The following is a 24,152-nucleotide window of genomic DNA, read 5'->3' as shown; positions in this document are numbered from 1 at the left end:
AGGGATGTGTTCTCTCTCCACTGCTCTTCTCCCTGTACACGAATGACTGCACTGCAAAGGACAACTCTGTCAAGCTCCTGTAGTTTGCAGATGACACCACGGTCATCTGCTTCATCCGCAATGGTGACGAGTCTGCATACAGACGGGAGGTTGATCAGCTGGCTGTCTGGTGCGGTACAACAACCTTGATCTGAACACTCTCAAATAGTGGAGATGACAGTGGACTTCAGGAGAAATCCCACCCCCACCCCCCGCAACCCCCCACCCCACCATCCTAAACATCACTGTGGCAGCAGTGGAGTCATTCAGGTTCCTGGGCTCTACCATCTCTCAGGACCTGAAGTGGGACACCCACATAGACTCCATTGTGAAGAAGGCTCAGCAGAGGTTGTACTTCCTTCGCCCGCTGAGGAAGTTCAACCTGCCACAGGAGCTGATGACACAGTTCTACTTGGCTGTCACTGAGTCTGTCCTGTGTACATCTATAAATGTCTGGTTTGGTTCAGCCACCAAATCAGACAGAAGGAAACTACAATGGACAGTCAGGACTGCTGAGAGGATTATTGGTGCCCTACTGCCCACCTTCCAAGACCTGTACGTCTCCAGTAGGGAGACCGTAAAATACGGGATCGTCCCATATTTAAAGATAAAATTATGCATCCCATATTGAATCAATACGGAGCGTGATTTGTCCCTTATTTAAGCTGGTCAGATGGCATCACTGTGAAATCATTCCAGATCGCCAATTTAACATTGATATAAGTTGCCTATGGTGGGTAAGGGACCATCTGAAAAGTCCACACATTGTGCTAAAATGTGCTAATACTGTAGAAGGTGTGGTAAGGGGCCGTCTGAAAAGTCCACAAATGGTGGTAAAACTGTGAGTTTTTTCTATATAAATGTTAAGTAAGATCAAACAATGTATATATACAATCATAAAGACAAGTACAGGTGAAGGAAAAAAATAAACAAAATTAATAAAAATTATAAAAAATAAATTAAAAAATATGTATAAACCATCCAAAATGTACACATAAATAAGATAAAGAAGACAAATAATCGAAAAATATATTTTTAACATGTTATGAGTCAGGAAAGTTCTCATTTTAGCATATAAGAAAGGATATACTATTTTTATTAATAATGCATATTAACTCAACGCATTTATTGCTAAAACTGTGGAGGATGTGGTTAGGGGCCATGATTCACCAAAAAAAAAAATATATATAAAAATTTAAAAAATCCTTGTGTACACGAGAACACTTGGCAATGAAGCTCATTCTGATCCGTCCATTAATCACAAACGACTGTGATTGGTCGATTCTGTCTAGCGCTGTGAAAAGTAACTAGAGAACATGTGACAACACTAACGACGTGCTGCTTTAGCAGCTGTTTAAGAACAATTTACACCTAAACAATGACACTGTAAAACTTTAATCACTGTTGTATAAAAAAATACATAGTGATGAGTTAAAAAAAGATCAACATTTTCAAATCCCTCATACCTGAAAAATTAGAGACAACTCCCGGTCCGATAAGCCACGCCCATTTCGTAAATTGATTTGACGCTACTTCCCATTCTACGAGGCAATCCTCTTGATACAGAAACAGCGCCACCTCGTGGCCATCCTGATTTTCTGCGCTTTGTCAAAGCGTATGCTGCATTTTTTAAACTAATACATTTCAAAACGTAAATTTTATATCTTTAATACATTGCTTTTTATATTATACATATAAATATTAATAATACAAATATAAATAATACAAAATCAACTATTTACTGAATATTTAGTCTGACAACGGTTTGAGATCAAATAAATTATAGCCATGGTTGATTATGAACTGATCAACCAAGACGTTCAATAGCAGGTTTTTAGACCAATAACTAGACTTTAGTTTGAGAATTATAATGTGTTTAATGTATGTGTAATGAATGAATAGCTTTTTTTAAAAGTACATTTGGTCTAGAAAACTCAATCGTTATTCCCGTTAACATGTTGCAAAACAACTCCACAATGCTTGATGCATTATTATATTTGCCCTAATATCTGTAATCATCTCATTTGGTCCAATACTGGGTGGGTGAAGAAAAAAAAATACTGTGGTTCTATTTAAGATTATTCACAGCTATTGAATTGCCTGAAAAAGACAAAAGAAGGTGCAGATCTCAGATAAAAAAATAAAAAAAACTTGACATGTGCAAAAGTATTTTATTTACAAAACAAATGGCACAGTTGTGATTGACAGTAAACATTTGTACAGCTTAATCATTTAAGTTGTGCTGAGAACATAACCTAAACGACCCAGTGGAGAGGTCAACAGGCTCTCGTCAGTGTGGTCAAACAGACATCACCCAATAGAGACAGAACAACATTTCAAGGCCATTTTCGTAATTCACAGGTAAGAGGTGAAAAATGAAAGAGCTTTTAGCTTTTCTTCAGTTCAACCGACAAATGTTTATGAGGTCCGGCCTTTCTTTTCTTCTAAGAAGCACAGTTTTGGAGGTATTAATAGAGGTGGATTGTTTTAAAGTCCAGTCCATTTGGTCAAGCACCTAGGACATATTTCAAAACAAGCATCGAAAAAGTTGGTGAAAAAGTGTAAAACCCTAAAATATGCTAATGCATATTTGCCGTGGATGATGTAAATTCATCTGACAGTACAGTCAAATCCAAGTGCAATGGCATCAGCAGTCAACACATCTGTATTTTTGAGAGTATTTCTACAACCAAATACAAAAATAGTAAGATGGTGGTAACACCAAAAGAAAGACAAACAAAAAACAATGAAGTTGGAAACAGCTGGAATGGCATCAAGTCTTTACAGTCTTCATTAGACTGCAAGTTTGCTGGCCACCAGAGATTGCTTCCTTTGGGGCAGGTCCTGAGGGGTGGGAATGTGGTCTCCGGTTATCTCTGTCTTCTCTGTCGCAGTTGTCGGAAGAGGTTTGTTCTTCATCTTGGCTTTGGCCATGTTATAGTCACCCGAGTCGAAGTATTTTTGCTGCAAACAGTGGAAAAGTGGCCATGAAAGCATTAGATGGCTATATATAATCAATAGGATGAAGCTTTTTTTCTCCCATTATCAGAGTAGAATCAGTTCTCGTTATTGATTGAAATGAAGGCTCAAGGGTCGATGTGTGTACTTACACCCTTCTGTAATCTCTTCCGTAACAGATCTGACCCACCAGGTCTGGTGCCCAAATGTGGGTAACGTTGCTTCAGCTTGGCCTCCTCAGCTTTCTCTGGACTCACAACCGTGTCATGCATCTCCTACATAAAATGTGGAGAAGAACACAATTTTAAAATTACATTTCTGATACCAAAGGTGCATTCAAGTCATTAAAGCTACATTGGGGCCCATGATTTTCAGCTTATTGACCCTTTATAACTAAACACATAAATGCAGAAAACAAAGAGCATGTGAAAATGTATGTACATACAAAAATACAAGTGTTTAAAATACCGATAAAAATTAAGTAAAATTCAATACACGGTAACATGTTATTTAACATGGTGTAGCAGTCATGCATTTAGCTAATAAATGCCAAACCCTTTGAGATTTCAAGGCACCAGCTAGCCTTCATTCTCCATTTAATAAACCAGACATATTTCTAATATTAAGTTGGCATTAATAAATTAGGTCTGCGTTATTAAATCGACTCAAATACATTGTGGTTCGCTGCCGAGGCCTCATAATGCAAAACGTGTTTGAATGCTCGAACCTGCTGCTCTTCTGTGCACGCCTCCACTTCTCTGGACATGACGCAAATTAAATGCTAAAACAAAATAAAACAAAAAAACAGGAGGGCGTTTGGCTTTCTTTCGCTCTGAGCGAGCTGTCTGTTGGTATTGTTAGTTATCTGTCTTCTGATGCGACTGCTCTCTAGAAAATACTAAATGACTTATTTGCGAGAAAGAAGACGCGGTTTACGGATCAACTTGGAGCTGCACTGTCATCTACCGCATTGGAGGTGCAATGACACTTTGAAATCTGTTCAAATGGAAATATAAAATGTGTACGGTGAGATTGGGGCTAGATGTCAAAAGGGGAAATTATCGCTAGGGATATATCTCTATAACGATAACATTTGGGTCATAATTGCAGTTGCGCAAATGTTTGTTTTCTCTAGCAGTGATTTTGAAGGTTGGTTTCAAACAGCTAGATCAACGCATTTTTAAAGGGGCATGCGGTCATTTTTCCTCGTTAAAAACATTTTATTTCCTAAAGAAATTCATTGTAATATTTAAATATATGTATAAAATCATATCCACTCACATGAGATGAAGACTCTAGTCATGTCAGTAACCTTATAAAAGCTGTTTTATTCCACATGGAGAGGGTCTCCTCATGGGGGCTGCCATGTTAGAATCACATGACCAGCCGAATACTACTCGCTTAATCTCATTAACCGCCCTGTTGTTTGTCACTTTAACTAATACATTTAAGTAATAATGTCTGACTGTGAATGGTAAATTTCTATGATAGCATCTGAAACTGAAAACTATTGATTTTTAATGATGCTTCATCCAAGCCACTAGGTGTTGGTGTAAGTCCAAAATGACACAAACAAAAAATTACTGAGTGCACCTTTAAATTAGAATCATTTAAAAATTCGAATCTCCAAAGAAAATTTTCACTATCATATTATTTTTGTTGTTGCTCTAGGGGTAAACATGCAAATATAATCAAACCACTCTGGCATAGATTAAGGCAAAAGTTTAAATGTGTTCTTAGGACATTCTTTTCATTCATTCATTAAAGTCAGGTCGGGACAGGTTTCAATGTCATAAATTCATACAATGTATCCATTGCAATATTCGTTGACCAAAACAATGTTTTGATATTTTAGTTGTTTTATGAATAGTTTTGTGCCTCATAATAGTTTTACTTTTTTTAATTATTTAACTTTGTTTTGGAGGTAATGTGTCCCCTCCAATGTTCCCTTGAAACCTACGTCACCGTTTTAATGGTTGTCCATCGCATGGCTGGGTCTAAGGGCCAAGTCAACAGAAATTGATATTTTTGATAATAAACCTTCCCTGAGAAATATTCACTGGAGTAAAAAGTGTGATAACTAGCCCCTTTCTCCCCTAAAGTATACATACAACACAGTTTAAATATATGTATGTAATATAAATAATTGTAGTTTCTGTAAAAGGATGGACAGATTGCTGCAAAATTGTGGCCATCTTATTATAAATATATAATTGTTCAAAGATGTACAAAAATAATGAACATTACCATTCAAAATCACTTTAATGTACATAATTAACAAAAAACAATTGTTACATTTTGTTACATACTTCACATTGATACAAATATAAATCAAGGGGATTGAAAAAATATGTTTTTAATAAACTTGAAATAAGACATTGGTCCTCGTCATATTTTATTTAATGACAAAAATATATACATTGAATAATCACTCTTGAGAGTGTAAACATAATATTTACCTCTGTTTAAGCAAAATTATAAATCACCCTCCAATTGCAGTCATTCCTTTCAATATTATTGAGAAAGTACCCGCTGTCCACTTCAGTGTAATCTCCTTATTATAGGGACAAACACAGCATCAACTCATGGGAAAAAATGATTCTCATAGAACTGAGAAATCAGAAACTGGTCTAAAACTAGAGCAAATGCCCCATTAGTTCTGCATCCGTAACACTAAATAGTACAACAGGAAGAAGACCATCACAAGGCCGACAGAAATGTAACACAGGATCTTTCTGTTGTCTCGGCCAGACCGTACCATCGTAGAAAACCTCTTCACACTTCCTGTCAACAGGCCAGTTGCACTGAGAAAATTGGAGTCCTGAGCAAATAAGAAAGTCAAACATCTGCTGCGTTTAGAGAGATGCCACATAGTTTATTTACAAAGAAACAACACCAATGTGCCAACATTTCAAACACACTAACACTGTGTTAACACCCACCATGCCATCCAGGTAGGTATTCTGATCCTCGGCTTCTTTGTCAATGTCATATGCCAACTGTGAATGAGACAAAACACATTTAAATGCAAGAATGTAACCACATATTCAGGATTAGGGGGACCAAATGACAAAATGTAAAGGTGCACTCAGTATTTTTTGTTCTGTTTATGCTATCTTGGACTACTGAGACAAATTCTGGGATGGATACAGCATTATTCAATGCAATCGTTTTCAGTTGCCAATGTCATTCACAGTGAGCCATGATTATTTTAATTCATGAGTTAAAATGTCCAATAACGGAGCAGTAACTGAGATTAAGTGTGTTGCATTTGGCTGGTCATGTGATCCTAATCCCCCATGTGCGGACCCTCTCCATGCAGGCCCGGCTCCACAGTGGGGGCCTGGCCCAACCAATCATGAACTTGGCCCACCTTGAGAACTACACCTACGCCCACCTGGCGGGCCCTATGGTCCACCTTACATCTTAGAGCTGGAGTAGAATAAAACAGATTTTAAAACATTACTGATATGACTGGAGTCTTCATCTCATGTGTGTGCTCATGATTTTAAACACACATTTCAAAATTTCTGAGTGTACCTTTAAGGGCGTTTTCACACTTAGTTCGTTTGAGCACTCCAAGTGCTCTCAGAGCGGTATAACGTGTATATGTGAACAACCCAAGTGGTCTCAAACCCCACTAAAAGGACCCAAAAGCAAACCGTACTCAGATCAGCACAGGTGGTGGTCTGAGTACGGTTCAGAGCAGAGCAGCGAATTAAGATGAACCGCTTTAAAGTTCTCTGATGGGCGTACCGTCTACGGAGGTTCGCGCCAAACTCCCACAAAAATACAAGCGAGGATTTTCATAGTTTCACTTAATTTTATTTGGGCAATGGCAAATGTTCTTGGCTCATACACACAATGTAAATGACACGCAGAAGGAGACACTTGCTCCATTACTCTCGAGATGATAAAGAAACATATTTTCAAATGCACACAGAATTTCAAATGTTTTCCTTTATGCGAAATAAGGGCTTGTAGGTTTTATCATGAGAGAGTGAAGAATTTAGGACAGAAATACAGTATACATTATTACTATTGCATATTGTAATATAATTGGTGGTGTTGTCTGGGTTACATTTACTTTTTATGTAATTCTATCCCTGTGCCATAATTTTTAATGAAAAATTCAATATTTTTTAAAGCCTTAAAAGTAATCATATAGCCCCATTTTATTATATGATTTCAAGTTAAATATCAATAAATTACTACTTAAGGTGTAGGCATATCTGTCATAAGAATATGTACACCTTAAGAAGTATGACACTTGCTTATCATAATAATTGCAATTATTTATTAAAAACTATTGTCAGCTAAATTTAATAATCGTGACAGCCCTAGCTGCAATGGGGTCTTAGTTCTTAAGGAGCTGTGGTGTGAACAACAAGGGGTCTGAGACCACAATAATGTGAAGAGGACCAAAAAAAAGATACTGGGTCCTCTTTTAAGTCCACTTACATTGTGAACACCAAAAGCACTGAGGTCATCTGCGGCTGGTTCCCTTTCTGGTTCACTTTAACCGAATTGGGTTTGGTTCACTTAAAACGTACTATACAGTTGAAGTCAGAAGTTTACATACACCTTAGCCAAATACATTTAAACTCAGTTTTTCACAATTCCTGACATTTATTCGTAGAAAACATTCCCAGTCTTTGGTCAGTTAGGATCACTACTTTATTTTAAGAATGTGAAATGTCAGAATAAGAGAGAATTATTTCTTTCAGCTTTTTATTTCTTTCTTTCTTTCATCACATTCCCAGTGGGTCAGAAGTTTACATACACTTTGTTAGTATTTGGTAGCATTGCCTTTAAACTTTGTTTAACTTAGGTCAAACGTTTTGGGTAGCCTTCCACAAACTTCTCACAATAAGTTGCTGGAATTTTGGCCCATTCCTCCAGACAGAACTGGTGTAACTGAGTCAGGTTTTTAGGCCTCCTTGCTTGCATGTGCTTTTTCAGTTCTGCCCACAAATTTTCTATCAGATTGAGGTCAGAACATTTTGATGGCCACTCCAATACCTTGACTTTGTTGTCCTTAAGCCATTTTGCCCAAATTTGGAGGTATGCTTGGGGTCATCGTCTGTTTGGAAGACAAATTTGCGACTGAGCTTTAACTTCCTGGCTGATGTCTTGAGATGTTGCTTCAACATATCCACATAGTTTTACTTCCTCATGATGCCATCTATTTTGTGAAGTGCACCAGTCCCTCCTGCAGTAAAGCACCCTGACAACATGATGCTGCCACCCCCATGCTTCACGGTTGGGATGGTGTTCTTCGGCTTGCAAGCCTCATCCTTTTTCTTCCAAACATAACAATGGTCATTATGGCCAAATAGTTCAATTTTTGTTTCATCAGACTAGAGGACATTTCTCCAAAAATTAAGATCTTTGTCCCTATGTGCACTTGCAAACTATAGTCTGGCTTTTTTATGGTGGTTTTGGAGCAGTGGCTTTTTCCTTGCTGAGCAGTCTTTCAGGTTATGTCGATATAGGACTTGTTTTACTGTGGATATAGATACTCCTCAAGCATTTTCACAAGGTCTTTTGCTGTTATTCCGGGATTGATTTGCACTGTTCGCACCAAATTACGTTCATCTCTTGGAGACAGAATGTGTCTCCTTCCTGAGCGGTATGATGGCTGCGTTGTCCCATGGTGTTTATACTTGCGTGCTAATGTTTGTACAGATGAACGTGGTACCTTCAGGCATTTGGAAATTGCTCCCAAGGATGAACCAGACTTGTGGAGGTCCACAGTTTTTTTTCTGAGGTCTTGGCTGATTTCTTTTGATTTTCCCATGATGTCAAGCAAAGAGGCACTGAGTTTGAAGGTAGGCCTTAAAATACATCCACAGGTACACCTCCAATTGACGCCAATTAGCGTATCAGAAGCTAATTGGCTAATTGCCTAAAGGCTTGACATCATTTTCTGGAATTTTCCAAGCTGCTTAAAGGCACAGTTAACTTAGTGTATGTAAGCTTCCGACCCACTGGAATTGTGATATAGTCAATTAAAAGTGAATCAATCTGTCTGTAAACAATTGTTGGAAAAATTACTTGTGTCATGCACAAAGCACGTGTCCTAAATGACTTGCCAAAACTATAGTTTGCTAATATGAAATCTGTGGAGTGGTTAAAAAATGAGTTTTAATGATTTCAACCTAAGTGTATGTAAACTTCTGACTTCAAATGTATGTGAAATCACCCTAAGATTCAACCACAGATTGGTCAATCAAATATTTGGTGCTTACAGCCTTGTTTAAACACCAAAGTACTATGTATCACCAAAAGAGAGCTTTTAATACTAAAACACATTATATAACTGAAGTCACTTAAATGTGAGACTGACTTACAGACTTCAGTCTAGAGACTTTACTTGCTAGATTCTCTGCCAAAAGCTTGTTTTCAGCATCCAGCATATCTTCCACAGCGCCATGTCCTGTGCATTATTCAAAATATACTGATATTTAGACATTTCGAGAAAAGTTACACCAACATGACATCACATCAGGGGCCGGTTGCACCAGCTATACGTACATTACAACTCAGTCTAGTTGTTGCATAAATGGGGACTAAGTTACGCACTACTAAATATTTGAGCGTTGCACCATTAAATTTAGGTAGGACGTAACATTACGTATAAACTAAATATTTACGGCAGCCTCCGACCAGGAGTAACTGATGGAATAAAAAAGCAGACTCATTTAATGACATCAATGAGCTCATGTTTTGCGTGACAGGCTTCAATCCTTTCGACATATATGATGATGTTGGCATTTACACTCGTTTACATTTACGAGAGAGAAAATAAAACTTACTTTTAAGCAGCTCTTCTGCATGAACCCGATATAATGGTGCAGTTTTCAGGATGCGTGTCAAGTGTCAACATATACGAAATATATAAGACATTAAAATGAATAAATGTCTATTTTTCCAGCCTTTTGTATTAGTATTTATTTATCACCCCTAATTTATTTTAGATACAGTTCCTATTTATTGTTATTTACACAGGGCAAATATACTATTTATAAAATGTACTTTTATTACATATCATATTTTAATGGGGATTTAATTTATTACAGCTGACATTTACGTGAGCAAACAAGGTTTGAACATCAACCGTAATGAGATAAAACTGAAATACACCGCTTTTTAATACTTCTGTTTACAAATTTGAAGGCTGCTTATTGGATCAATACAGGTAAACGTCATATTATGCGACTACGCATTACTTTACGGGGAGCTTACGACCTACTAGTTAAGTCTTGCCTTAAGAACAGGTGGTGCAACCAAATTAAGCACTGACTTAGTTACAAACTAACTAGTAGTTACTAAGCCCTTAGTGTGAACTTTACGTCCCAACTTACGCACAGCTTGTGCAAACCTACCCTGGTCACCTTCACATTCATGCTTACACTGGAAACAAGTGAACTAAATCATTTAGACACCATGAATGCTATTCTGTTTAGTCCATACACACTTTAAAATATCTAGATGTACGAATACAACAGTTGAAACGAAAATTAAAGAGCGTTTCAAAAGAAAACATCACAAACTGCTACGTGTCACTCACTCACCTCGATTCCAGGGATCAGCCATTTTTAAAGAGCTAGTCGGTTTATAACCCTTCAAAAACGCTCCAAAATGCGTCTAAAACCAACAAAAACGTATCACATTTACTGTAAAGGACTTCTAAAACAAATCTGCACATATGAATTCAACAGAACCATCGGCAATATTAAAATAAGGGCACATTTGCCACGAAGCGAGCAATGTAGCTGCGCAGCAGCAGCGAGGATTGTGGGATTTGTTTGTCTTGTAGTAGTCATTCATTTTTTCTATCATAAGGACACTGTCAGGTTGCATAAAAGGTCTCCAGCTGCCAAGCAGCCATCTGAATCTGCCTGCATTTGTTCACACATTTTGTTAAGGATTTGTGTGATTTTTTAAATAATTTCTGTATGAAATAAAACGTGGATGCCGCTATTGTGCTGGTAAGCATTTTTAATTTTAAAATGCATAACCATTATTTTCCGACATTATTGTTCTATTACGACAAATATCAAAAAGCAATAGCAGCAGATGCGCAACAACGATATAAATTATATTTGCATGACTAACTGGTTATGGTTTATATAATAAAGATGCATACATTTTTTTGAATAATATCAGCATCCCAGGACTCTCCGTTTCCAGGTGCACAACAACAACACGAGGATTTTATATTAGGATGGAGATTTTAATCGTCATTAAGTCTTATTTTAATGTTTATGTTTTGGCAGGAGGGGAATATGTGACATTTCAATGCTTGTGAAGAATGGATCTTTCCTTCAGACTTCTGATGAGCACTCACGTCAAGACAACTATTGCCTTTTGAGGAGTGCACTTACCTTGAATAATGTAGGATCTTTATACATTTATAAAGACTTAATTCATATCGACTTATGATTTTATTAGGCATTTAAATGAGACTCTCAGTGTACAAATGCAATTATCACAGAATTTTAGAAGTTTCATTATGAAATATCTCATTGAGGTATCCATTTACTGAATGTTTTTCATTAAAACATGAAAATAATTTTTTTTTTTTTAAGACTGACATTTTTTTAAACCAAAGTTAGCTTTAAGGAAGCAAAAAAGTGTATCAAGATAAAAAAAAAAAATCGTTTTTATTTAATTTAATATAATTAACAAAGATCATTTGCGTGAAAAGAAATCATAACACAAGGATGTTTTGAAAAAAGGGGACAGCAAGATGCTATTTTGAGTAACAAATCGCTCCATTTCCTATTAATTTCAATCACATTTGGCATTTCATAACATCTCAAGTATTCTATAAACAAATTAATCTCCATTGTGATTGGATCAGTCAATGTGAGCCCGCTTTGAACTTTCTTCATAACAAATCCATTCACCCCATGGCCTTTAGCCCCTGCAACGGAGGGCTTTGTACCCCAAATACTATCCCTTCACTTTTATCCCTGATAAAAGTTGCACCTATCCCTGGACAGTTATTAAAAAACTTTTCACCTTGAGCAAAACTGATAATGACAAATAAGTATTTTGTCTCAAAATAAATGTGATCATGTCAGGGATTCTCAATAGCTGCATTAATTTGCAACATTTAAAAAATTATTAAATATTAGATAAGATTGACTCAAAATCAAACTTTTGGACATTGCATGTAATGATCTCATGCATCAGGAATATTTTGCAGTGCATAGTGACAAACAGGTGTTTAGGAAAGTTCTGTGGTAGTTTTTGTTGCTGTTTAGTGTTTTGGGAGAAAATATAATAAAAAGTGCCTTTTTATCTCGGCCTTTAGCCCCGTGATACCCTATGATGTAAAACAAAGAAGAATACAGTAATTATTTATTTTATTTTATTTTTCTCCCCATTTCTCCCGAATTTGGAATGCCCAATTCCCAATGCGCTCTAGTCCTCGTGGTGGCGTAGTGACTCACCTCAATCCGGGTTGCGGAGGATGAATCTCAGTTACTTCCACGTCTGAGACCGTCAATCCACGCATTTTATCACGTGGCTTGTTGAGCGCATTACCGCGGAGACGTAGTGCGTGTGGAGGCTTCATGCTATTCTCCGCGGCATCCACGCATAACTCACCACACACCCCACCGAGAGAGAACCACATTATAGCGACCACGAGGAGGTTACCCCATGTGACTACCCTCCCTAGCAACCGGGCCACTTTGGATGCTTAGGAGACCTGGCTGGAGTCACACAGTACACCCTTGATTTGAACTCGTGACTCCAGGGGTGGTAGTCAGCGTCAATGCTCTGAAGATTTTTGAAATTTTCCCCATTTCATTCAAAATGCTGATAATATAATTATGATTTTTTTTATTTTTTATTATTAAATTAGAAAAAAAAAAAAAGCAAAATAGTAGCATCATCACTAGTGTGGACCCCATTGTAATTCATATAATCTTCCCCTAGGTGAAAAATAATGTTTTCACCTACAAACAAATGCAACTGTTAAAATGTTGTTGTTTAAGACCTTCGTGTTAATGTAATTCGCAAAATAATTAATTTATAATACATCTATACCTTCTTGTGGGTCTATTTGTAGTGTGGAGCACTAAACGGCCACAGATTATCAAAATGTTGGCACGCAAAGGTCTTATGCCTGATGGGTACCTGTTGACTCGACTTGCTGAGGATGCGACACAACCCAGTCGCATCCGACCAAAGTCACAGAGGGCACGTTTCATCACCAAGAGCGGCTCGTGTAATGTTGCTCACAAAAATATACGAGAACAGGTGGGATTCTGTGCATGCAAATCAACACAACAACAAGCATTTGTTTTGAATGTTTAAAGGGATAGTTCACCCAAAAATTATTTATTTAACCTCACATTGTTCCAAACCCATACTTTATGATTTTCCTTGTTTCATGGAACACTAAAGAACTTTAGCTACAGTCACTTTCATTGCATCTTTTATATATAATGAAAGTGAATGGTGACAGAGGCTAACGTTCATTTTATGTTGCACAGAAGAAAGAAAGACAAATTATTACAGAATTGCTATTTTTGGGTGAACTATCCCTTTAAGTCAATTCACAGAATGTATTATTTTATGAGGATTATAATGTTTTTTTTGTTTGTTTTTTTTTTTACAATTTACAAGAATCACGTGCAATATAGCACTTTATATTTTTTAATTTTTTTTGCCTTTTAGGGGCGATTTCTCCAGGATGTTTTCACTACTATGGTGGATCTGAAGTGGCAGCATTCCCTCCTCATCTTCACTTCAGCATTCCTCTGCTCCTGGATGCTCTTTGCTATGGTGTGGTGGCTCCTGGCTTTCGCTCATGGTGACCTGGAGCCTCGAGATCCCAATGAGCCCGGACCAGTGCCCTGTGTCACTTCCATTCACTCTTTCACTTCTGCTTTCCTGTTTTCCATTGAAGTGCAGGTGAGGAACAGTCTGGATGGATCTGAATCCTAATGATGCCATTGCTTTGTTTAATACGGTGAGCATTCTAAATGTGCACCACCTCAAACTATTTTCTTGAAGTTAGAGTGTTTGGGGCCAGTCCGTAAAAGTTTCAAAAGTATGTCCACATGACGCATTTAATATGTGTGTTAACATGATTTTAGTGTAATAAAATTGCTTACTAACCTTTTGCGTGTAAAGTTGTACCCAATTTTACTACTTCGTTGACATGACGACGTAATGACAAAACCCTATAATCCCGTAAAAACAATGATTTAAACAACTTTACAGCTCAAATCATATATAATACATAAGAATTTAATGTAAGTGCTTTTATCCATTTCTGCCTTTAAGCCCCTTAAACAATTTGGCCCCATTGACCTCCATTGTAAGTGCCTCACTGTTACCCATATTTTTTGCATTTATTAAAGAAAAGGAAGGACGAGTCTAAATAAATTTTGTGGTAATCAACATTATGCCACAAATGCTGTTGATTGAGCTTAACTTGTATTGAACCTGGAATATTCCTTTAAGATGATAAAAAAAAAATAATAATGTTTTTCATAACATCAGGTGACTATTGGTTTTGGAGGACGAATGGTGACAGAAGAATGTCCACTGGCCATCATAGTCCTCATCATCCAGAACATTCTAGGCCTGATCATCAATGCCATCATGCTTGGCTGTGTGTTCATGAAGACTGCTCAGGCCAATCGGCGAGCAGAGACCCTCATCTTCTCCCGTAACGCTGTTATTGCCCCTCGCAATGGCAGACCCACGTTCATGTTCCGCGTTGGGGACCTGAGAAAAAGCATGATCATCTCAGCCACAATACAGCTACAGGTGAGAAACCCACTGTTTTTGTGAATCCACATTAGTTAGAACAAATTTTCTGTCGTGCACATGCTGAGGAGTTTTTTGTTATGATCTGGACAACGATTCTGATCTTGATCAGGTAATTCGTCGGACGGTAACAGCAGAAGGCGAGGTTATTCCTGTCTGTCAGCTAGATATCCAGGTTGAAAACCCTCTCAGGAGCAATGGCATATTCCTCGTCTCTCCTCTAATAATAAGTCACACCATTGACAGAGGAAGCCCACTGTACGAGGTCTCAGCACAGTCACTGGCGACTGAAGACCTTGAGATCATTGTCATTTTGGAAGGTGAGTGCAGAGCACTTCGTAAAACTTGAGGTTTTGATTATAATTGGGATCCATGGTATGGTCCCAGTGAAATGGCTATTCACAAGGGTTGGCAGCATAATTATGCAGTCTCTTAAGATACCTCATCTTGACCAAATCTTCCTTTGTTTTTCTGCGTGCCATTACGTCTCACTCATATTCAAGTGCTTTAGCCTTTCAAAGTATACTCGTTGGACTGCAAACCTGTATGGACGTGTTTGATGCATGCACACTTTGCTTTGTGATACTCTTTAGTACATTCAACGACAGGCGAATGCGCAGGCAATGTTTACAGATACGAACTGTACGTGTGTCTAGAAAAACAGGGCTGCATGCACAAAAAATTGTGCACAAGACGTAGCGGCACATGGAAAACCGAAGTAGACTTTGGCCTTAAGGCAGCATCACACTTAACGAAAAAATAAATCCATGGTTGTGGACAAAGTGTGAGAAATATTGATTACATACAGTATATATTTCATTTAAAGCTTAAAAGTGTAGAATAAATAGTCCAATATACATAAACAAAAATTGACTATTTAACTCAATATCTGTGTGCGCTATGGATTTTTATGTTTATCAGAGTACTGCGTTGATAGCATAGTAACAGGCTAATGTCTATTGGAAACAATTGTGAGTTGAGTCTCCCGTGCAGCACACAATTTGTGTGCTGCTGCCAATGTAGAATGCTCCAAATCAGTCCCTGGCTTATGAGGTTCGATATCAGTTAGGATGATGCCTTAGGGTCCGTTCAGCCCGAATACATTCTTGTGCAAAAAAAGCTAGATGTAATGCAATGCATATATCAGAACGCAGCAAGTGCGTAGCCAAGAAATTACTTTTGGGTGGGACTCAATAAAAATGGATGGGCCAAGTTTTCGTCCACATTCTTTTTTTTTTGTTAAATCAAACTTTCCTTACCAACAGAGAAGAGCCGCATTGAAACAGTTCTTTCACACTTTCAGAAATCAGAATTTAGGTATTTTTTTAAACTATTTTGTAAATATATATTTGAAGTCAAAGAATAATCTCTAATATTCTGGGTGGGCTCGGGTCTAATTTGGCCCACACTGGCCCACCCTTGGCTACGCCACTGGAACGCAGGTGTCGCGAAACATTCTTTTTTTTTTATACGCCATCTAAAAAATGCACTGCTCCTGTGGAAGACACTGAAAAAAACAGCTGGACACGGCACAATAGTCAAAGATGTCCATCCAGATGCAGCACAACCTATAACCAGAGTCTATTTAGCAGAGACGGGCCACTTCTATTTAAATGAATGGGAGAAATTGGAACGCCCAACCAAGGACCTCTAGCGCCCAACAGTCAACGGGTGTAGAAATGAAGTCCCGCCTTACAGGTAAAAGAGTCAATCACTTATTAGATACAGACATCACCTGTCAATCAGTTTGAGAATGCGCATGTGCATTAGCAAGACAAGCTGGGAAAATTGTGTTTTTCAGCGTAATCTGAGGTAAAGAAGCAAAATTCTTTATTGTTTGATTTTACCGCTGATTTGAAATATGTAGCTTAAACATAAGCTTGGCAAACAGTTTTTGAGATTTGGTGTTCTCCCATTCCAGTAGATAGGAGCTGCACTGTCATGACTGGAAATAGTCTCCCAGAAGCGTTCCAAAGATGGCCGCCAGTGGACTGGCTTGCTTGAAAGACTTTGGTATAACAGAATGCTGGTGTCACGTGGTGCTCTTTTAAAAGTTGAAATCCTTTTTACCTGATACGGCCTCTAAACAATGCAGCACTCCTGTGTGAGATGCTGAAATAACAGCTGAATGCGGCAGAGCGGTCAAAGACATCCGTCTAGTGCATGTTTACGTAGAAAAACAATGGAAAAGAGCACTGACACAGAAAAGCATTCAGTGTGAACGGCCCCTTAGAAGATAGCTAAATACTACCTGTTGACAGTAAACAGCTAAGCAACTCACTAGGTTTCGGAACCGAGCCAATGTGTCTGTTCTGCTAACAGGTGTCGTGGAGACCACTGGAATCACAATGCAGGCGCGCACATCCTACACGCCTGAGGAGATCTTTTGGGGACGCCGCTTCGTCTCCATTATGACTGAGGAAGATGGCCGCTACTCAGTCGACTACTCCAAATTTGGGAATACCGTCCCCGTTCGAATGCCAGCTCTCAGCGCTAAGGAGCTGGACCAGACTAGGGGCGTGCAGGACAGCGGACCACATGAGGGCAAACCCCAGGGCTGGGGGCTGGTGAGGGCAGGGCGAGGTGGGTACAGAAGGGGTGGCGGCAGGGCCTGTGATGACACGGCAGCCAAGCCTTGGTATGTGGCAGCTGAGAAAGACGAGGACAAGGAAGGGAAGGAGAAGAAAGGTCAAAAGAAAACAGTGAAACTGGAGGAGATAGGCAGGGAGATTGAAGAGGAGACGATGGAGGACATGAGTGATTAAAGAGAAAGAACATGAGTGATATTTAAGACATAGGCATAGAAATGGCCTATTTGGATATAGCACATACAACATATCCATGTCACGTTTCACCCCAAACTCAAAATGAAAAACATAGTAAATAATATTTTAAAAAATATTTAAAAAATTAAGCCTATTTTTTGGACCATTACAATTTTGTGCATTATAACATCATTTTCATGACAATTTAGTAAATTCTCCTACTTAATTGTCATTATTGTAGTGCACCCAGATGTTTCATTTTTTAGTTTATTTGTTTTTCTAATTATTCTCAAAGTTGATTCTCATTACTGGAAAAGGACTACTGTAAAAAAAACTAAAAAGTGACACATCTCGTTGCATTACGGTAATAAGAATATGGGGTGAGCAAAATATAATTAGCCAATTTATTATTAATATTAACTGAATATTTTTCCTCTTGATTTTCGGGTGAAATATCACCGGGACATGTTTTTGAAATGTTTTGAGATTCACCCAGTTACTTGTGACGAGTTTGCGTTATATTCGAACATAATACTAATCGTAAAGTTTTAAATTAGTTTTATACTATACATTTTTTGTAAACTGTCAAAACATGGGCAACTGCTGTATTGTTTATTACGACAATGGAATTTTTCTTCTCATTTCTTGTCAATTTTGTCCTGTTTTCCTTATAACTAATAATGTATTTCAGGGTTGTTTTAACAACAAGAGTGGCCCCACTCTTGTTCCAGGTTATCTTGACAGTAATAGTCAAGTCATATCTGTCCCTGTTGAAGCAAATATGAGGCAGCTGTATTTGTTTGTATGTTGGGTTTTAATTGCATAAAACCTTTTTAAAATGTTCAACTTTTGTTCATCTTCTTTATTTTCTTTGCCTTTTGTGTTTTCATCATGTTTGATGAGATGTGACTGTTTATGTGACATTTTTTGTTTTTAATGTGGCTGTTGTATTGGCATTGTGGGTGTTTACATTGTATTGTGGGCTTGTGCAGTTGTGTGTTGTGAACTAGATGACCTCTACCCTTTACACACATTCCATTACGGTGTTTTTGTCCTCGATTGTTGTTCGCTGCTGTAAACTCAGTGACAATAAGATGATGCATTCCATTTTTATTTACATTGTAACATATCAGTGGGTTAATTTATTTTGTGTATTTCATGTATTTAATAAAGCGTATGATATTTTATATCTGACTGAAGGAATTCCGAGAGTTTTTCTACTGTTTGGAAAACAATGTGTTATATCACAGGATTAGCGGTCGACAGCTGGGTAAACTGTACTGTTTGAGATTAGAGAGATCTCTTCTCCATTTACAAGAGATGTCTATGTAGTTACTGTAAACTTTAATGAACTCACCCAAAAGACATTTCTAAGAACAGACATACACTAATAGTGTTTGGCACCTAAAGAGCCATGCTGGACATACGGTGAAGGACTGAATATAATCTCCCTTACCTTTTTAATTCAAATTTTCCCTCTTTTAAACCCAGTGTTCTGTTGCATTGATGTCTGGTGCAGGGAATAGGTAAATGTGTATATATAAAGAGTTAACGAGGAGCTGTCCATGGTGCTGAATTGATCCTTCTGTTGCACGTGATTTGAAACTGGACATTTAAATTGGTAAGGTGTCTTCCTATGTCATGAACCAGAGTTTGTCAAAGAAACCCCAAAACAGAACTGATAAACATCAGCAAAACAACGTTTGTTTGTTTTTTTAACTGGTTATTTTACTAAATGTATATGCACCACATGCAAAAGTCATATACGGAAAAATCTAGCATTTCCCTGCATTCTTTTAAAACATTAGCCAAAATGATATAAATAAAAAACAATTGAAAAAAGATGGAATGGGTAAAACAATAGTACTTAAAGAAAACGGCAAAAACACTTCTTAGAGCAAATCCAACAATAAAAATGGTTTACAACAAATAATGCTTCACGATATTACAGCAGTTAGTTGAAACAAAATATTCGCTAAATAATGGCCTAGACAGTATATAGTAAATATAGAGACCTTTTTCAGGACAGCGCCATATTTGAATTTTTTACAGGAATGAAATTTGTGTTTTGTTTTTGTTTCTTGTCTACTTAATTTCTTTTGGAAAGATGTATTTTCAATGTTTCGTCAGCTATTAACGCCAATTTAAACAACAGAACAACCAATTGAAGAGACTGTCCATTCATTACAGCCTCGATTTCATTCCCATAAAAAATTAAGGCAAATGCTATGTGCAGCCTGGTGCAAATAAAGGTAGATGCTATTCACACACCAATGCTAATAGTGGCAAATTGTTATTTGCACCCCAACCCTGGTACAAATAACGGTTGATGGTATCTGCACCCCTAATTTAACACTAACATACGGTATAGGGTCATCACTACAGTGTGTCTATTGTGTTATTTAGAATCCCACAGACACTCTACACCAACCCCTATCCTTAAACCTTACCCTAACCCTTCCTTTATTAAAATTACCATGGTTTTACTACAAAAACCATAGTATCACCATGGTATTTTGTAGTAAAACCATGGTAATTTTAATAAAGGAAGGGTTAGGGTAAGGTTTAAGGATAGGGGTTGGTGTAGAGTGTCTGTGGGATTCTAAATAACACAATAGACACACTGTTAATATAGTAATCATACAAAATTAAACATGGTTACTATATTAACACCATATTACTGTAATAACACCATAGTTAATTGCATCAAATCTATGGTTTCTGCCAAAAAACATGGTTACTACAATATTACTATAGTAAAACTATCTTTATATTCATTTTTTATTTATTAAAAGTAGTATTAAAGAAAATATTAACAATGAAGACAGGAAACAGAATAGAAAAAATAGTGGGACAAAGGGGGATTGGAACCAGGGTCGCCTGCTTGAAAAGGCACATTTGCAGCACTTTTGCACCGGCATTATGTCCCACCCCACTGCAGAGATGGTTACAAAGCAATTTGTCATAAATTTCTATGTATCCACTAGACGGTTGTGGTGCAAAAAGATGCGCTGTGTGGCAGGTGCTATTTACAACTGGGTGCAAATATATAGCACTACTCTGAAAAAGGTCTATAACCTATATCCATAAGGTTTACAACAACAAACAGCTGACATTCTAGAGAGTGAACTTATGTTTTGGCTGAGGCCACATCCACACTAATACGTTTTCGCACTAATTTCGCTACGTTTGCGCCTCTCATCCACACCACACTGAAACAGAATTTTCTGCTGCCGAAAATTGAGTGTTTCGAAAACGCTCTCTTTTAACACCTACTTTGAAAAACAATGACATTGGGAATGTGAAAACGGACTAGTTTGGACGTGGCCTGAGATCAAATTTGCAAAATAACTCTCATGCAGCAAAGCAGCTCCACCAAAGGCCGGTCAGCGCCGTCAGCAGGGACAGAAACGAGGCGCCCGCTGTGGTCGCCGGACTGCTGTTACACAGGTCCGTGTGGCAGCACCTGTAAGTGTACTCTGATATTGCCGGGAACTGCTGGGATAGTCGGGAGTTGTCACAGTCGGTGTATCGAATACACTTGCGAACAGTCTTCCCACCTGTAACGCAGAAATATAACTTAATTAGACAATTTGTCGAAATATATCCTCCTCAGAGCCAGCAATTCATTTCTGTCCAAAATCACATATGTCACATAAAAGTAATCCATAAGACTCCAGTGTTTAAATCCATATCTTCAGAAGTGATATGATAGGTGTAGGTGAGAAACAGATCAATATTTAAGTACTTTTTTGCTGGAACTTCTTCTCCCTGCCTAGTAGGGGGCGATATGCATGAAGAATGTGAATCTTTCAGAGGTAGAATGTTAAAGTTAAAATGGAGATTGACTGAGCAGGGAGGAGAATTTATAGTAAAAAAGGACTTAAATATTGATCTGTTTCTCACCCACACCTATCATATAGCTTCAGAAGACATGGATTAAAACACTGGAGTCTTATGGATTACTTTCATGCTGATTTATGTGATTTTTGGAGCTTAACAATTTTGGCACCCATTCACTTGCATCGTATGGACCAAAAACAGCTAAGAAATTCTTCTAAAAATCTTCATTTGAGTTCAGCAGATGAAAGAAAGTCATACACATCTAGGATGGCATAAGGGTGAGTAAATGATGAGAGAATTTTCATTTTTGGGTGAACTATTCCTTTAAAAATTGTGAATGTGATTGCATTATATAACAAAATATTAAACCAAAAGGCAATTTATTTTAAAGACAGCACAAGCACAGTTTAGTGTAGTTTACAAAAAAAAAAAAAAAAAAAAAAAAAGGTTGTTGTGGTTTTTAAACGATAAATATACTGTTCAAAATTATGACAAAAAGTATTTGGAAACGTTCTTATTGTCAAACGTTAGTCGGACATGTCCATAGTTAATATGAGAATAGACCCGTGGTTACCCTGAAAGGACACTTGTGTGAACTCGAGGGAAACTGATTTCATACATAAACTAAAAATTACCCTGACTAGATGGATAAAATTCACTGCAATACAATACAATATAATATAACATAACATTATATAACATAACATAACATAATTTATAATATCTCAGAAGGATATTGCTACATACTACATACATAACCCTATATCCACAAACCTTTCTCATAGAGATATAAACATGCATCCTCATACGAGCATTCTTGATGTACTTTGCATTGGCCACCAAAGTAATCCTCACACTTGTAGCATCGGAGAGACGATCCTGCAGAGGAGAATCGCATTCCATAATGCTTAACGCCTGTTGCAAATAAAAAGCACTGAGGTCATGAACCAAAGACACATAAAACCAATGGAAGAATAATCAACATTAAACTTACCCAAGCTAAGAGTCACACAACAGACCACTAAAAAAAGTCCAAAAGAGCACTTCATTATGAGAAAAACCCTTCCTGACCTAAAAGACTGAAAACGAATAAAAATAAACTGAAATTAAACATAACTTCAACAGGTTAACAAAGAAAACATTTCCATTTGCGTTTCTTTAAATCAGTTGCAAGTTATTGGCACAAAGAAGTGTTTAACTACATTACAGTGCATTCATGAAAGTTAATGGAAATATTAGAGCAATTCATTATGAGAAATGATTCATCCCAAACAGAAATCTGATATATGTTAATATATGTAAAACACATATATAATATGTATGTTTCTCACTGCTATAAAAAGTCATATACATGTATATATATATATATATATATATGTCAAAATACTAAAAAAAATGTCAGTTCTCATACACAGTATGTAAGATACTTTTCCCCAAATAATCATGGAATTTGAATATGTTCAGAAATGGCCACACATATGAACTATCATTTAAAATGTTCATATATGGCCATGAATCAGATTTATGTATGTGCTGATATAAGAGATTTGAAAATTAATTCTTAAAACAGACTAGTGAAAGTGAAAAAGCAAATGTTACAGTGACTCTCAAAACAAAAAAACAAAACATTGAAAAGAGTTGTTGCACAGAGTGGTTTTAACTATCTTTGCAATAGACTACTTACATGGAACTTATTGGAAAACTAATGTATAAACTATCTAAAATAAAATATCACTTACCCTGCTCAAAGTATTAAAATATCACAAATGTCCAGGGTAGTGTGTATCAACTATCCAAAAGCATTCCTCGCGCCGCCTCTTCCTTGCTCAAGCTCTCGCCCAACCTCACCCTTGCCCTGCATGAATGATGTCATTGATTGTGGTTCTCCTAAATGCCAAGACAGATTGAACAGATCCCAAAAAATGGCCATTATTTGTAATGATCGTTATAGCAATAGCTTTTATGTTTTCAATGTATTCCATGGGAAACAGTAAGGCTTTTTTTTTTTTTAAGGGGGGGGGATCTGATTAAACATGCAATTCTTCTGCAGTCAGAATGCATTTATATTTGTTTTTTTCCCCCTCAATGACTTTTCAACATGAAATGTATTGTCTACAGCCCAGAGATATGTGCACATTTTTAGACACATTTAAAAATAATTAGTGCATTTTACTCAGTGCCCATGCTTGTTGCGACAAAGTCGCATATAACAATAGAGCACATTCAGGATTTGCCTTTACAAAGACCAGAATCTCAGCAAACAAAAGATCTTAACTTAATGTTCACAAACTTCTTTAGTCCAATCAAATTGTCTCTCTATCAGTACAGCATACCGATTGACCAGAATTAAACCAGTATCCTTTTGCTGCATTTTCCAACGCTGCAGCTGGTGGCGACAATAAGGCCTGTGTCACATTTCCCAGTCCTTTTCTGCAGTCATGGATGCACTCAATTCAACTGTCATTTCAATGCCCCTTCTATTTCAGTCCGAATCTAAAAGCCACAGCGCACAAGTATGAATCTGTATCTCATGACAGCACAACAGTCAGGGTTTAGTGAATTGATTTGTTGGTATTTTAAAGACAGTGACATGGCGATGTTTGTGTGGCACCCCAAACAAGTCCTTATCTTGTTGTTTTTCTCTTTATTTATGAAAGGGAAAATAGCATTGTTCATTGCATGTCAGAATGCAAATATCAAGGGGAGATTTTATTTATTTGTTTACCCATGCAAGGCATGGGACTGTGT

The 24,152-nt window shown here is 37.3% G+C and overlaps 4 protein-coding genes across 5 annotated transcripts; 1 reads left to right on the top strand and 3 right to left on the bottom strand.

The window, feature by feature from the left end:
* Window positions 1-2,190: 2,190 nt before the first annotated feature.
* Window positions 2,191-3,917, bottom strand: LOC127437678 (cAMP-regulated phosphoprotein 19-like). The gene is made up of 3 exons (XM_051692743.1): window positions 3,725-3,917; window positions 3,150-3,272; window positions 2,191-3,003 (listed from the first exon to the last, which is right to left on the bottom strand). The coding sequence occupies exons 1-3, from the start codon at window positions 3,761-3,763 to the stop codon at window positions 2,833-2,835; spliced, it is 333 nt and encodes a 110-aa protein (XP_051548703.1). The 5' UTR covers window positions 3,764-3,917; the 3' UTR covers window positions 2,191-2,832.
* A 1,330-nt stretch (window positions 3,918-5,247) lies between these two features.
* LOC127437679 (BET1-like protein) lies at window positions 5,248-10,719 on the bottom strand. Its single transcript, XM_051692744.1, has 4 exons — window positions 10,575-10,719; window positions 9,351-9,436; window positions 5,940-5,996; window positions 5,248-5,818 (listed from the first exon to the last, which is right to left on the bottom strand). Exons 1-4 carry the CDS (start codon window positions 10,594-10,596, stop codon window positions 5,651-5,653), a joined length of 333 nt encoding a protein of 110 aa, XP_051548704.1. The 5' UTR covers window positions 10,597-10,719; the 3' UTR covers window positions 5,248-5,650.
* A 125-nt stretch (window positions 10,720-10,844) lies between these two features.
* LOC127437677 (ATP-sensitive inward rectifier potassium channel 11-like) lies at window positions 10,845-18,755 on the top strand. Its single transcript, XM_051692741.1, has 7 exons — window positions 10,845-10,991; window positions 11,280-11,397; window positions 13,085-13,275; window positions 13,696-13,932; window positions 14,527-14,796; window positions 14,909-15,116; window positions 17,119-18,755. The coding sequence occupies exons 3-7, from the start codon at window positions 13,117-13,119 to the stop codon at window positions 17,559-17,561; spliced, it is 1,317 nt and encodes a 438-aa protein (XP_051548701.1). The 5' UTR covers window positions 10,845-10,991; window positions 11,280-11,397; window positions 13,085-13,116; the 3' UTR covers window positions 17,562-18,755.
* Window positions 18,756-20,147: 1,392 nt separating this feature from the next.
* LOC127437562 (CD59 glycoprotein-like) lies at window positions 20,148-23,230 on the bottom strand. 2 transcript variants are annotated; one of them, XM_051692556.1, is made up of 4 exons: window positions 23,144-23,230; window positions 22,399-22,483; window positions 22,179-22,319; window positions 20,148-21,121 (listed from the first exon to the last, which is right to left on the bottom strand). In XM_051692556.1, exons 2-4 carry the CDS (start codon window positions 22,451-22,453, stop codon window positions 20,916-20,918), a joined length of 402 nt encoding a protein of 133 aa, XP_051548516.1. In that variant the 5' UTR covers window positions 22,454-22,483; window positions 23,144-23,230; the 3' UTR covers window positions 20,148-20,915. The 2 variants fall into 2 exon arrangements, with proteins under 2 accessions (XP_051548516.1, XP_051548517.1); XM_051692557.1 differs by having other exon boundaries at window positions 22,179-22,283.
* Between the last annotated feature and the right edge of the window lie 922 nt (window positions 23,231-24,152).

Source organism: Myxocyprinus asiaticus, chromosome 48 (assembly GCF_019703515.2).
Source record: "Myxocyprinus asiaticus isolate MX2 ecotype Aquarium Trade chromosome 48, UBuf_Myxa_2, whole genome shotgun sequence".
Lineage (NCBI taxonomy): Eukaryota > Metazoa > Chordata > Actinopteri > Cypriniformes > Catostomidae > Myxocyprinus > Myxocyprinus asiaticus.
The sequence above is the reverse complement of the archived record's forward strand: the minus strand, read 5'-3'. Positions and strand labels throughout refer to the sequence as shown.